The sequence below is a fragment of the Akebia trifoliata genome, chromosome 1 (genome assembly GCF_017979445.1).
Source record: "Akebia trifoliata isolate Shusen 1 chromosome 1, ASM1797944v1, whole genome shotgun sequence".
In the NCBI taxonomy this organism is placed as follows: Eukaryota; Viridiplantae; Streptophyta; class Magnoliopsida; order Ranunculales; family Lardizabalaceae; genus Akebia; species Akebia trifoliata.
Window position 1 is genome coordinate 32,360,352 of NC_141375.1, and position 15,811 is coordinate 32,376,162.

The 15,811-nt window shown below is 31.5% G+C and overlaps 1 protein-coding gene across 1 annotated transcript; it reads left to right on the plus strand.

Annotated features, from left to right (window-relative positions):
• Nucleotides 1–5,302: 5,302 nt before the first annotated feature.
• LOC147411831 (protein PHR1-LIKE 3-like) lies at nt 5,303–10,001 on the plus strand. The gene is made up of 6 exons (XM_086452884.1): nt 5,303–5,773; nt 7,460–7,536; nt 7,657–7,711; nt 8,125–8,200; nt 8,326–8,395; nt 9,247–10,001. Exons 1-6 carry the CDS (start codon nt 5,593–5,595, stop codon nt 9,730–9,732), a joined length of 945 nt encoding a protein of 314 aa, XP_086309010.1. The 5' UTR covers nt 5,303–5,592; the 3' UTR covers nt 9,733–10,001.
• Nucleotides 10,002–15,811: the final 5,810 nt, after the last annotated feature.

Genomic DNA, 15,811 nt, shown 5'->3' on the forward strand with positions numbered 1-15,811 from the left:
GACGAGTAAGAGAAGAAATTGGAGACGGAATTAGATGGTTTTAAAACTCGTCCGAGACCGAGACGTATCGCTCAAGTTAACTCGGTATGTGAGTTGAACGAGATCAACTCACAAGTCACTTTTTTTATCAAGATTTAATACCTCACGTTTAATTTTATTTTGATTTTTTGAATGTATTGAAAAATTCATCTGAGATGACTCGGTGTTGGACCTGGATGAGACAAGATGAGATGCGAAACCGAATTTTAAAACCATCTGCAATAGAGTGGAAGAATCTTCTCAAAAATTGGATGCCCACAGGGAGGGGGGAGGGTGTTTTTGGAGATTACCGCTTCAAAATTTCAGTAAAATCATCTCTTGTAGATTACCCATGCTGTCTTCAAGGAGGTATCCCAAATATTAACGAAAACATAAGGGCGTGATATAACCACAAAAAAGTTATGCTCACCATGATTTTTAAATTCGTTCGAGACCGAGACGTATCGCCCGAGTTAATTCGATATCAAAGCTAAACGAGACGAGATGCGATACCGAATTTAAAAACCATGATACTCACTTTCTTCGTTTCTCATTTTTTTTTTTTTTTTTGATAATTAATCGTGTGGGAGGGTCTTGTAGAAAAAAAAAATATTTAGAATTTAAAATTTGTTAAAGTTTTTATTTGTTTAAAAATCTGTATTTATGATTTATTTAATTTTGTTGTTAGTTTTTTATTAAATGATTTTATTTGTTAAAAAAATTATTTGGAATGTCTTTAAAAAAAATGTAGTTACCAGAGGGCATTTTGGTTGATTATGAAAAGTTTTTATTTATTTATTTTGTGAAATATTTTATTTTGGCTCAGGTTATCATTTTATGTTTTGGAAGTGCTTTTCCAAGTGTAATGTGTTTTCTAAGCATGTTTTGGTTGTCAATAATATTTTTGTCAAATTTTGTAATTTCGTCGAAAAGTTTAACTGTATCCTATAATGATAATTTCAAAGTTCAGACGTGTGTGTTCCTAGCATAACGGTGTTTCTAAGTATATTTCAAGTGTCAAAGATATTTTAATCAATTTCTCATGTATCACGAATTTTTGAAAATGCGACCTTAAGTGTGCATAATTTCTAAATCTAGAAATGTTCATTTATATATATATATATATATAAACTATTGAAAAGAGAAATGTTAAATGCACATCATTTTTAGTCAACGCCCCAAACGTCCTATGATGTGTTGACTCATAACCCAACAAACATTTGACATGTGGGCCAATGATATTAGTAATAGAGAGAACTTTTTTCTCTTGTCCGTTGCTCACATATTTATTTATTTTTAGATTTCAAATCTTAAAAAGGTCTATGGGACCACATTGATTATCACATTAACAATCCAACAACCTAGCCTTTTAGATTTCATGAAAATATTCATATTAAAAAAATAAAAAATAAAATTTATTTTTCGAATTTGATCGAAGGTATTGAAAATGAACAGCTATCAAACATCCAAATTTAAAAATAAAATTCAACGAACGAAAAATTATTTTTAAAAAATAAATTATGTTCATATAATTTTTTCCTCTACAACTCATTACATGGGATTATATTTTTGAATGTCACAAGGTGATCAAATTAGAAAGTTTGCTTTTTTCACTATGGACGAGAGAGAAAAAAGAGCGTCAAGCGTGTTAGCAAAAAACAATAGCATTTAGCATTACTATATCAAAAAGGTCTCTAGTGATTTGAATAAGGGTTGATGAAAAGTTGGAGAGGCCTTGTAAGATCATTGATTCTAAAATTCCTACTTGCACTTAATTAGAATCCATAGCTAATTAAGGTGATAAGTTGTTAAATCAAACACATGCAAAATGGGATATCTACAAAGAGAAAATAAGAACTCACAAGTAGATGGTTGAAGAAAAAAGAGTGTTGTGATGAATGGCAAGGATGTCCAAGACGGGCACTGGTGACAATTCCAACGACAATTTCAATTGCGAAGCATAAACAAACAAGTGAGAGTTGCCTTGGGGAAGATAAGAGAAGGTCAAAAAGAGATAGGAATGTAGATAAAAAGCCCACTCCCACTCGAATTCGAGTTAGGCTTCATGGGTTATGCATGCCACTCAAGCTTTTGAATATAAGAAAAATTACTTAACTCACCCTGCGCGCGAAGGATTTCTTTTTAAACCCTCTCTTACTTATGCATTTTTCTTTCTAAATGCTCCAAATTTGACATAAGTTCTAGGGAGTTTCTATTGACACACCAACTTTTAAAACCCAATACCATCAAATTACACCCCTAAGAAATTAAAAAATCAAACAACTTTTTCAATAGAAAATAGAACCGATCACTAAAAATAATAAAAAACGAGAAAAACAAAAAAAGGAAAGGAAGATTCACAAACCTATCAAACACAATTAAAATAAAAAATAAAAAAGAGACAATAAGAACCCTAAAAATTCATAAAATCATTGGAAAAACTAAAATTAATAGAAAATAAGAACTCACAAGTCGATTGGAGAAAAACAATGTCATGACGAGCGGTGAGAATGTCTATGAGGGAAAATTATAATGATAATTTTGACAACTAAACATATATAAACAAGATAGAGTTGAATCCGGTGAAAGAGAAGAGAAGGAAAAGAGACATGAGTCCATATAGAAAGCCCACCCCCACTCAAATCTGAATATTTTTTACTCAAAGTCTAACAACCATTTGACATGTGGCACAAAGGACATCAACAATAACGAGAAAATTTCTCTCTCATTTCCATAGTTCTTATGCCCAAAAAATTTAATTTTAAGATTTAAAATCTTAAAATAGGTTGATGATCCCATATGGATTATTACATTGTCAATCTAACACCACAACCTTCTAGATTTTATCAAAAAAAAAAAAAAAGATTTTTTCATACTTGATCCATAGAATAAAAAATGGATGGCCACCGAGTACCCAAGTTTGAAATTAAATTTCAACGATGAAAAGTAAAGGTTTTTTTTCTTCTAAAGTTCATAGAATTTCATTCTCTACAATTCATGGTATCAAATCATGTTTTTAAATGACACAAGGTGATTCAACAAAAAAATTTATATTTTTCACCGTGGGAAAGAGAGAAATTTACCCTCTTAATACGGATGTCATTTGTGCTACATATAAAATGGTTGTTGGAGTGTGAGCAAAAAAGCACTCCTCAAATCCAAGCTAAGGTTGGCTAGTTCTTTTTTGCCACATATGCTTTGAATATAGGGAAAATTACTTAATGAACCCTAGAGAGGGTTTTCTTTGTATTCGCACTCACTTTTGTGTTTTTCTTTCTTAATTAAACCTCCAAAATTTAACAAAATAACTTCTCTTGACACACCAACTTTTACCATAACACACAAACAAAGGTAATTAGACATGATATCCAAATTAAGAATAAAGAGACACCATCTGTTCTTTCAATTGTAATCTTACCCCGGGGTTGTTAGAAACGACTAAAAAATGAAAACCCTAATATACATGGAGAGAGTAATAGATGATATTCATCATTTTCTTATGATTTTTAGTCTTTATAACTAAGTACCCAAAAATTAAAACTAGGTTAAAATGGATACCAAACATCAAAAGGAAGGGTCCAAATCAAATGTCCACCAATCATTGATCAAGTTGATTTTTTTATGTATAAATCACCCAAGGAATGGACCAAATATTTTTGATGATGTAAAAATGCCTATAATCAGCCCGATCAACTACGTTTAATCTCTGTATTTGACTATCTTGAAATGCTAGCATCCAAATACTTGAAGGTAATCACCTATCAGTTGATTTTTTGTAGTAACACAAGGGGTAGACCAAATGTTATAGATTGACTTAAATGCACAAAATCAGATTGATTTGTTAATTTTAATATTTGGAGTTGATTTCCCCATAATAATATTGAAGAGAAATGCTTAAATCCACGACATAGAAATCACCAATGAAGCTGATTTTTTTATACTGGTCATCCATGGTTTCTTATCCGAAAAAATTGATGTCCTTCCATCCACTCTTAGGCTCACCTTACGTATGAATCTCTCATCCATTTCCCAGAATCCTACATCAAAAAATTAAAAAATTAGTCTAATAGTAGATCCATAGTGATTGGGTTCAAGCATTTTGCGGGATAATGTACGAGTATGGATTACATGCTGCTCTTTGAAAATTAAAGTTTTCAATCTTGATTTTTCATCTCATCTCATTAATAGATGCTATTGACATGATTCATCTAGTCATCTTTGTTACCATGGTTAAGATTCAAGGCTTTTTTTTTGTTGTTGTAATAATCGAGGTGTCTTAATTTTTTAGAGCATTTGACATACAAACTTTAGGCACATGTGATGTAGGACATCTACAATCCTAATTAGAGTCTTAGTAAATTCTTAATTCTTGTTTGATTTGTTTCTATTTTTTAGTTTTAGTAGGATTTATATTTCATAGTTATTTTAAGATTATAAATGTGTATTAGTTTTCAATTTGTTTTTATTATTTAGACTATAATTAGAAATCTTTAGAAATGTCAAATTGACTTATAATAGAATTAAAAAAATCTCTTATATTATAGGTAAATTAATAATATTAATTTTTAATATTTTAATAGGATTTTAAGTTGTTATGATGAAATTATTTATATAAGGAACTTCAAATCCAAAAAATAATAATAATCAATAAATTCAATTATTTTTTCTCTCTTAATTATTTTTTATTTTTTTAAGTAATTATTTATTTATCAATTGATTCAAATTGATTTTGAGAATTCCATTAAACATAATATATTAATTTCTATCGAATCTATTGATTCATATACTTCGCTACGTCAAGATATTGTGCCTATGCACATAATCAAAAAATATTTCAATTGTATCTCGATGAAAAACATCTATAGTTCCATACACATCCGCGTAATCAATGCGTGAAACGATGTCAATTTTAAAGTTATTCCAGCGTTCTCCTCTTCAAAACATCTACGGAAAGAAAAAACGGCAAAACCTGAATTCGCTACTATCACTTCTGCTGTAGCAAACGTATGCGGTCAGCAACCAATCAACATCATGACCCCACTAGAGTGGGACCCATTTATTATGAATCAATTAAAAAAAAAACTGCATCATGCGTTGACAGGCTAGGAAATGAAGTGGGAAGATGAGACATGATGACCGTATGACAAATAAGATTACAAGTTCCTGATGAGGATGTCCATCATACACTTTTTTCATTTATTTTTCTTTTTTTTTTTTTTTTTTTTTTTTCAACTAAATGTTTGGTCAGTAATCAAATCAAAATAAAAAGGTAATTATTGAAAAAGGAAAAAAAAAATGAGACTCTGAAACTCCAGACCCAAAGAAAATCTCCCACGTTTTGCTCGATGAGAACAACAAATAGAGAGATAACCACAAATAGCTCACAAAAGTCCGCCATATAAACACCCCTTTTTACCTCTCTTTCAGCTTTATTATCACCTTTAATCTCTGCTGAATCAATCTCATTTCATTTCTACCCAAAATAATAATAAAAACTTTGATCTTTACTTCACTCAAGTGGGTTTTTTTTTTTTTTTTCTACTTGTGTTGCTTGTTGAGATTTCAGGAGAGAGGATGTTCCCTCGTTTGATTCCTCCTCATGAATCCATTATTTCTCAGGAAGAGATGCAGGGTCCGAATCACTGGGGAGACCCTTGTGTGGTACTTACTTCAGATCCCAAACCTCGTCTTCGATGGACTACAGAACTTCATGACCGATTTGTTGATGCTGTTACTCAGCTCGGAGGACCCGATAGTTAGTATATAAATATATATTTTTTGTAATGGGTTTTGTTCTAATTTCTCTTAGTTCTGAAATTCTTGCTATACAAGTCTGCTGAATTGGGTGTTTTTTTATATGGGTATTTTTTGTTTTACTGTTTAATGGGTTATTTAATGTCATTTTTGTGACATTGTTGTTTGTCTCCTCTAAATATTTGGTGTGTATGCGAGGCAGTGTATGTATTTTTTTTTTTTAGTTATTTTAATTTAATATATGTTTGCGAGGTAGTTTCTATTTCATTTCGTAATACTTATGATCTTTTTTTATTAGGTTCTGAGTTGTTTCCAGAGGAATTGTTTGATGGCTGTTTGGAAAATTTTATGCATTTTCAAGTAGAAACTGCCATGCACAGTCCATAAGCTTGTATGTTCAGTCCCAGCTTTGTCTATACTATTAGTTCTTGATACCGTTAATCCTACAATGTTGTGGGGATATATCTATTTTTATGCTAATTAGATGTTTGAACGTGGGTTGTTTTTTAGTTAGATTCAAGGGTTTTTTTTATTTTTATAATTTTATTGTTGTTGTTGAGATGGGTCATTTTTTCTGTCGGGGCTTGTTGATTGTGCCAATTGGGATTTTCTTTTATATTATTAGATTAGTAGAAGGATGATACGACTTAGTATTGCTCCCTTTTATATTATGTATCTATTTCTAGGCTAATTATAAGTTTAAATGCTGTTGTTTTTAGTTAGTTTCAAGGGTTTAGGATGGGTTAGTTTTCTATTGAGTTGACGCAATTTTGGAAAGTTTCATGTAGGTTTCATTTAGATAATCTTAACCTGAATTTGTATTTTTCCTGTTCTACAGTATTCTCGAATGAATTTGTCATTTTCCTTTAGGCTTGTCGATTGCGTCATTTATGGGGATTTCCTTTCACATAATTAGATTACCAGATAGATGATATGTCTCTTATTACTGAGTTCTCCTTTTGGAATTTTCATGTCCTCATAGTTTTGATTTGATGGCACATTGAGAAAATTCCACATTTCCTCACAATTTGTTGATGATATTTTGTCATTCTTGGTCACCCTAACGGTGTTCCCTTTTCTTTCGCCTTTTTTTTTTTTTCTTCTTGTATCCATGTTTTCTGAGATTGAAAAGTCTACATTTTTTTTTAATTTTAATTTTAATTTTATGGAATTTTATTTAAAAAAGAAGAACAAAACAGGAGGAGATCAAAGTGACCTGTGTTGCGGGTGTGCGGCAAGTCTGGAACTGTTTCTTTTTATCCTTTGGTATTTCTTTCCTTCTTTATAAGAAGGAAGAATATAGATAGAAAAGTGTGCTAGGAAGGGTTGTGGTCATAAATACGATGGAGCTTCTTTATTTTGACAGAACAATGAAAAAGCAAAATTATTTGGTTGTATTAAGCTTTTGATCTTTATTTACAAAACCAAGTAGGTTTCAATTTTACCCTGTTAAGGTTCGAGCCACAAATTTCTTCCATATCTTGGTGGTTGCCATTACTTTTTTAGCATCCACTGCTCAAGTAGGAAAAAAAATCTGGTACGTGTTCATGATATTTCATTTAAAAGATAATCTCCTTCGATGATCGTTTGGTTGATTTAGACGTTTAGTTGCTTTCAATAATGAAGTGCTCGTATGATCATAATTCTAGTATTTCAATGCACTTCATGCCACGAATTTGAATTGCAGAAGCAACACCAAAGGCTATCATGAGGACAATGGGTGTGAAAGGACTTACACTTTTTCACTTAAAAAGTCATCTTCAGGTCTCTTTCAAGATTCTTTAGTTCTTGATCTATGTAATGATCCAACACTTTGGAGGTCCCAGTGAAAGTTGAAACTTCGTCTTCTTGCTTAACTAAATGACGTTTCTTGCTACATAACAGAAATACAGACTTGGTAAGCAATCAGGGAAGGATTTCACTGAAGCACCTAAAGATGGTATGGTTTGGTTTAACTCTTTTTCTCTTTGTATCATTGCATTATGCATTTTTTCCTATTCTGTATGTACTTTCTAATGACCTTGGGAGATATAGATGTCTGTTGAACTGCTTATAAACTTTCTGAAGTCTGATCCTGTTAAAACACTGCTTAGTTGATTTGACTTGACTACGTTCGTAGTGCCTAGTTAACATTTCCTTTTCTTCATAAATACGTTTTCTTAAAAAAAATGTACAGCCATGCATCTGACCTATTGGAGTCAACTTTTTAGGAAATATCAAGCTCAAATATTTGTTTCATTCACACATTAACAATTAGTAGAGTGTGAATCAAAGTTTCACCACTTAAAAAGAGTAATTCCGGAGAATAATCTTCACCAGTAAGCTGACTTACTTTTGCCTTCTGAAATAAAGGCTCAGTTTCATACCTTTTGGATAGCCCAGGGACGGGTACGTCATCTGCAAGCTTGCCAACTTCCGATACGAATGAGTAAGATAAAGTTCAATCTTTCTTTTTGGCAAAGCCCATGTAATGCATGCTTGGATATTCAAGCTTTTGGTTTGTGGTAATTATTCATTTTTAATTTGCAATGTGATGGGAACTGTCATATTTAGGGGTTATGAAGTCAAGGAGGCGTTGAGAGCCCAAATGGAAGTCCAGAGAAAACTACATCTTCAAGTTGAAGTGAGTTAAAATTTTCCCATTTAGAGAATTCTCTCTCTTGGTCATCGATTTTTCTTGTTTTCTCGTTAAGTAGGCTTTAGTACCGAGCCATGGAAACTGTGTTTAGTCAGGTAACTTCGAATGCAGTAAGGAAGGTTAAGATGGGAAACACTTGGTGGTTCTAAACCTACCTTTTTCTGCAGTTACTGCTCTTCAAGAAAAAAACAAGATTCCACAGAGGGAAAATAGTTACTTATATTTCGAATCCCACCTTAGGGGCCACCCTCACGGATTTATCCCCAGAAATTACCTGGTGTGTGTGGTGGGAGGGGCCTGCACGTGCCCCGAGGATCAGTTGGGTATTCTAAGAGGCCCGGATACCTTGGTTAAAAAAATAGTTATATTTAAAAGGATAATTTAGAAATACCCCCATGTAAAATTGTGATATTAGGTTTACCCCCTTGCAAAATGCAACATTAGTTTTATCCCCCTTGACTGTAAGTCAAGGTTGTTTTTTCTCGTTGATTTAACAGTGAAATTTTAAAATTTTCCAAATTTTGATTTAGTAATTTAAGTATTTGAAGAGCATTTTAAAAAGAATCAAAACTATAGCGTAAAATCATCAACAAAACTCAACCTGGACTCACAGTCAAGGGTGGTAAGGCTAATCTTGCATTTTGTAAGGGAGTAAACCTAATATCACCAATTTTACAGGGGGTGCTTCTAAATTATCCTATTTAAAATAATATCATCATTGGAGTGGGAACCCCATGAGTCAAACTCAATTGATGCAGGCCTTGAGTACCAAGTCTACACGATATTCTGCTAATCTATTTTGCATTTTGTGTGTGTGTGTGTGTGTGTGTGTGAAGGTTGAGAAGCATGTGCAAATTCGCAAGGATGCAGAACGAAGATATGTGGATTCCATGCTCGAGAGAGCATGTAAGATACTTGCTGATCAAACCATGGGAGATGCAGTTGCAGTCACAGAGGGCCAAGACCTTCTTGCATTAGCAACTAAGGCATCGGCAACAATCTCCGCCAATGATCCTATGGGCTTCTATTCTGTAAGTCCAACCGAAGCAGTCAGAGTACATGTCCCTGAAGAGGAGCCTCGTAGCTTACAACACCCTCAGAGGGCTGATTGTTCCACCGAAAGCTGCCTAACTTCACCCGGTAATCTCGCAGCATTGTCTTTGGAAATGTCTCCGTCAGGAAGGAAGAAAAGGGTTCGAAACATGGACTCCACAACTGATTCTCTGATTTGGGGTGAGGCTGAAACAAGAACCCAAGAAGCCGAGTTGGACTGCATGAATACCCATGGACTCACTGGATATGATGGGTTCAAAAAAATATGAGACGTAAGCACTGGCCTCCCCGACGATCCCAAACCTTCCAAAACAACGTCACCTTGTTATAGCTTTAATCTGATTATAGCATCTCCACCTAGGATTTCAGTATTTTTTTTTTTTTTTTTACCAACTTCATTCTAAATGGTGTTGTAATGGTGCCAGGTAGGAAAAAAGATACTAGCTTTTTCAATCTGTAAATTCATGGCTACTAGTTGTTAACTGTCAAATGGTTCACCTCTCTTTAAAATATCAAATTTACTTGTTATCTCTTCTAAACTGTTTCTAAGTTTGAATTTTTTTCATCAACACAATATACAATTATGAGGCCAAGATATACAAATATACCGTATGCTAACATCCAAATTGTACAAATATATGCAGTTATTGATACTCTGATCCATCAACTTAAATGTGACACCCAATGTGAAGATTTTTTTAGATGTGCTAAAATGCAAATTATGGAATCTTACCGATAATAACTAGAGTTGCACAAGTCCAATGGCTAAATACAAGACCTTCTAAAGCCGAGTTTGATTAACATTCACTATCAAGACTGAACTGTTTTTTGTTTTATTTTTTTTCAAAAAGTGATAACAACTTAATGTTAATCTTCATGAAAATGTGAAATTGCCTCAACCCATTTTCACTAAATAGCAAAAAGGTATCTGATTGGTAAATTGGAGATTTTTTTGAGTATCGGGAGTTATCATCTAATTTAGTCTAGGAACCAAAATAACTCTAAAGCGGATCCGGATCAATTCACTGGTAAGATAAATGGATAATAAATTAGATTACGGATTTCGCAAGGTTTTAGGCATCGAACCCACCCGATCGAAGTGGTCGGTCTATATTACGATCCAAAATCATCGTATGATCAAAGATTAAGGTGAAGCTAGGGTCTAATCATCATCAATTTATATCAGATTTGTTAGATGAATCCATAGTTAAAATCCCTTAAAACATTATATGATTCCTTCAATTTTGCACAAAAAAAAAAAAAAAAAAAAATTGTAAAAAAAAATCTCAATTTTATCCCATGTTCGAAAGTTCACGTAGCAATATATTTCAATTAAAGAGTCAACATGGATGTATATTTTCCAAATCGACTAAATTCTGCACATGCATGAACAATTCCAAACTTAAGAAATATTCCCCATATATGAAAATTTTCTAGATTAATATAATTATGTGCAAAAAAAATAAAATCGAACAAATGGAAGCTATGCATGTGTAAGGATTTTGAATCAATGAGATCCATATCACTCTTAATTACCAGATTGGTAAAATACGAATCAATAAAAAATGGTGCCAAATTGGTAAGATATGTAAATGCTTTGAATCAAGAAGATTGCTAAATCGAGAACAACTACATGCATGTGAACTTTCCAACTTGAAAATCATTGGCTTTAGCAAAATTACCAAATCAGTAAAAATAGGAATTTGCATGAATTTTCTAAATTGAAAAAAAATATTGATTTGAGCAAATTCACCAAATCGACAAAAATAGAATTTGTAAAAAATTTCTAAATTGAAAAAACATTGATTTGAGCAAGATCACCATATCGACAAAAATGGGACATATAACTCCTAATCTCCAAATTGACAATGCAAGATTTTTAAATTAGAGAATTCCGAATTTCTAAGTTAGAAAGTGATAAACCATGCAAAATTCCCAAATCAGAAAGTTACTAATAACACAAAATTTCAAAATCAAAGAATTATGCAAAAATGTGAAGCATCTAAATTTAAAAATTATGATCATGTGATAAATCCCCAAATCAGAAAATTATGTACTAAACATAAAATTCTCAAACTAGAAGTTACAAATAACACAAAACTTCAAATCAAGGAATATGAATAAATATAAAACTTCTAAATTGAAAAATTATGATCATATGGTAAATGCCCAAATCAGAAAATTATGAACTAAACATAAAATTTACAAACTAGAAAGTTACGAATAACACAAACTTTCCAAATCAGAAAATTATGAATAAATATGAAATTTCTAAATTAGAAAATTATGATCACATGGTAAATTCTCAAATAGAAAAATTGCAAAATTAGAAAATTACAAATAACACAAAATTTTCAAATTAAAGGATTACATATAAATATAAAATTTCTAAATCAAAAAATTATGAACATATGAAATTTTCAAACTAGAAAATTATGAATATGAACTTTCCAAATCGACAAACCACATCACATATTAAGATTCATTGAATCGAACATTATTTATCCCTAAACATGAATAATTTCTAAGGTGATTAAAGTTTTTATAGTCACAAAAAAAATTCAATCAACTTCAATTTTAACATATAAAAATTATCGACTTGACCATGATGATCATGAATTTTTTTACAAAAAAAATATAAACAATAATTTCATTAGTATAAGAAATAGAAAGAAAATGAGAAAAAAAAAAAAAAAAAAACTTTCTTTACTATAGGTTACATTGTAATTGTAATTCAAGAATAATAAAAAAACATAAAAAATGACCAATGATAATGAAAAGCAATAGGATTATCAAATAAAAAGAAAATAAAACATGGGAAAAGATGAAAGAAAAAAATTAAAATAAAATAACAAAATTAAACTCACCTCGAAAAGGTCGTTGCGACGTAATTCCTTCAGACTCAACTCAATGGTAATTCGCGAGAATGATTAAGACGAGTATGAGGGAGATGAAAATGGAAGCTTGCTGTGGCGAATTTTGTTGGTTAGAGAGATGTCAAATAGAGATGAGAAAATGATGTTTGGAGAGTCAAAGATAGAAGAAAACCATGCTGGCTGTTTCAACAGAGGTGTTAGAAAAGAGAAGGAGAAGGTGAGTTCCTTGTTCTTTTATGCTACTCTTCTTCTTCTTTTTCTTCCTTCATTTTCTTTCTTCTTGTGTTTTTTTTTTTTTTTTTTGTTTTTTTTTTTTGTTTTTTTTTTTTTGTTTATTCTTTTTATTATTTTTAGGAGAATAGTTGAAGATAAAGATCAGCCTAGCCTACGTTAAGAAATCTCAAGGTAATAGAAAATTTATAGGGATAAGTAATTTGACTCATTCACATACAGATCATGAATGTTTGGAATCCATATTATGCAAGGAGACATTGCTTTTGCTAATTCGAATTGAAGGGTGATATCAAATCGGTCTATTTTCGGCGTCATATACATATACATAGTTAGCGCATTCGTCATAGTTAGCAGCTCCGTATCAAGGTCATCATCGCTATCGCCACTATCATCAATATCGTCAATATCGATATCATTAATAAGATAACCTTTAGGCTTGTCATCCAGGAACTTGTTCGGAAATACCGTAATGAAAGGAACATAGGAGTTTGTCGCTAGGTATTTGACCAAATATGATCGTCCAGTTCCTATAGAACCTATCACTAAAATACCCTTTACAGATAGAGAAGAGAGGAGGAAGACATGGAGAGAGAGAGAGAGAGGACGTGTAGCCCTCAAAACGTGGAGAGAAGCCTCTTTTTATTATTATTTTTCTTTCTAAAAACAACTTTGGGGAGGGAGCTTTGATGAATGTAATGCTCACCTTTCAGCTGTTATCTTAAGATAATTATGCAACTTATAACTATTAGTCTGTTATTGTCTTTATTATTTACTAGAGGGTGGCATGCGCAAAAGGCACATGTATCAAAGGGCTTAATAGCAATATTTATTTTTTTAAGATAAAAAGAAAATTTGACCTTGCATTAAATTTAAATATAATTTAAAGTAGTTCAAATTTTTTTTTTTTTTTTTTTATAATTTTGAAAATTTTCTGTGATTATAATAAGACTATGGAATTGCCATTTTCTTGATTTATAATCAAAATGACCTTGCATTAAATTTAAATGTGAAGGTGGGGCATTTGTGCCATTCAAATTTAGATCCACTTCTACTCCGCTCTCCCATTATTATAGTAAAGATGTTTAGAATTTTTTTTTTTAAAGTCTAATGTGAGTTGAAAAGCTCTTGTTTCTATATATTTTAGTTAAATATTAAGATATTGTAAATATATATATATATATATATAATATTTATTTATTTATTTCTTCTAATCAAGCAAGAGAGTTTTTAAAAATTTGAAAAAAAAAAAGAAATTCAGTGTGTGAAGGTGCATTCCCCCCATGATTTACATTAAAAACAAAGGACAAATTTAAGAAAGAAATTCATAGAATTCTTTTATGCATCCAGTAGGTTTTTTTTTTTTTGTTTTTGTTTTCTTTTCAATTCTATTACTTTTTATTTTAATAATTCTTATTATTCTTAAAACATTTATTAATAGAGTCGTGCTGGAGTGACCTTTGAGGAAAATGCATCTACAGACATGCGTGCCCCACCACATCAAGATGTCCCCTGTGTATCTTCCGTTGAGGTCACTCCAGCATTAATCATATTAAAAATAATAAACAATGCCATTATTTATCTTTCAAAATGGAAGTTTTCCTCTCCCAATCGAGATTCAAAACTGGAGATGGGCGTGTGAGGAGCTATTGGGGCTGGTATGGTATTTCATCTCCCAAAGTTGAGGGTATTTTTGACATTTTACAAGGAAGCTGCTTAGTTCGTTAATTCCAACTACTGAATAAAAAAACTCTGTTAAGGGCAAGTAATCCAAGTTTACTTTTGCTAAATAGGATCTAGACAGAATATTCTCAGACGATTCCGTCAAACCGGCCCTTGTAATGCTTCCGATTGCATTGAACGGGCAGTCCGAATATCTGACCGCGGGCAGCTCTAAATTCATTAGTTTTCCGTGTTTGAGAAGTTGAAGACCAAAGTCACAATTTTTGACTGGTTGTTGATTTCATGTGAATTTCACAATTAAGATAATTTTAAATAAATGTATTGTGGTAGTCACATTCGAGGTTTGTTTTTAGGGAAAATTACTTAGAAGACCCTGATGGAGGGACATTTTCCCCTAAATTTGGACAGTCTCTTAATAATCTATTTAGTATACTTTTTTGTTTCTTAAGAGTCTGTCTCTACACCCATCTCTCACATTTATCGTGATTGAATGTCCTAATCATTTGAACTCATCATTTTTATATATATATAAAATAATAATAATTAATTTTTTAACATTTCAATAAAGTTTCAGAGACTTCACTCTATCGAAAAACATTAAAGAAGGAAGAAGAAATCATTTTCAATAATTTTTTTAAATATTTGAAAGATATGTGTAAAAAATTAGGGTTTTTTTAATTTTTTTTTCTTAATATAAATGAAAATCAATCAAGAATAGTTCTTTTAGGTTAAAATCATTTAAACAAGTCGTTATCTCAAGTTTTAGTAGATGTTCCTATGTGTTTTAGTCGAAAAAACTTGAAAATTAAAAATGAGTGGATTTTTCCAGAGTTGAGTTCACCACTTTTTATTGACAATAAATAAAAAGTGGTGAACTTGACAATAAATAAATAAATAATAATGAATTCGTCGATAATGAAAAACCATTAAGAAATACAAAACTTAAGTCCTCACAAACTTAAGGGCTATTTAGAAATAAATCCATCTACCATGGTTCTTTAAGTAATTTTCTCATATTTTTAAGATTTAGGGGCATTAAATCATGAGAGCTACTATTGCCACACCAATTCATATATAAATCACTCAAAAAATTTCACACAAAATGTGTGGTGTTAGTAAAAAATGATGTGGCAATAGCAACTCTCTAAATCCCTTATCGTTTGACCTTTCAACACTTTTGAATTTAAGCCTGACAATAATAAAATGTTCTTGGCAATATAACTTATCACTATTTTGCAATATCCTTGGGTGACTTAGTAATATTAGAGATACCCTTGTGTTTACAAAGTGATGACATACCCTCTTGACATAGAGTTAACTAGAGAGACTAATGTAAAATGATCAAAATAATCTTATATTCAAGCTCTTGTCAAAATCCCTTGATTCAATTTCTCAAGAAAAGTCATAATCTTCAAAACTATTAACCAATGACCCTTGGTTAATCTCTGAAAAATCCATTATCTCCAAGCTCTTTAATTACTACTACAATTATCATATTCATCAATGCCTTTAGTCTATCGTTTTCAACCCCACCTTAACATCTTGTAGAAAACCCTTG

Bases quoted from the DNA above. Each gene is read 5' to 3' on its own strand.
- LOC147411831 (XM_086452884.1), top strand. From the start codon at position 5,593: ATGTTCCCTCGTTTGATTCCTCCTCATGAATCCATTATTTCTCAGGAA. The intron at 7,712-8,124 runs GTATGGTTTGGT...TCTGAAATAAAG, and splicing joins CACTGAAGCACCTAAAGATG to GCTCAGTTTCATACCTTTTG. The intron at 8,396-9,246 runs GTGAGTTAAAAT...GTGTGTGTGAAG, and splicing joins AACTACATCTTCAAGTTGAA to GTTGAGAAGCATGTGCAAAT.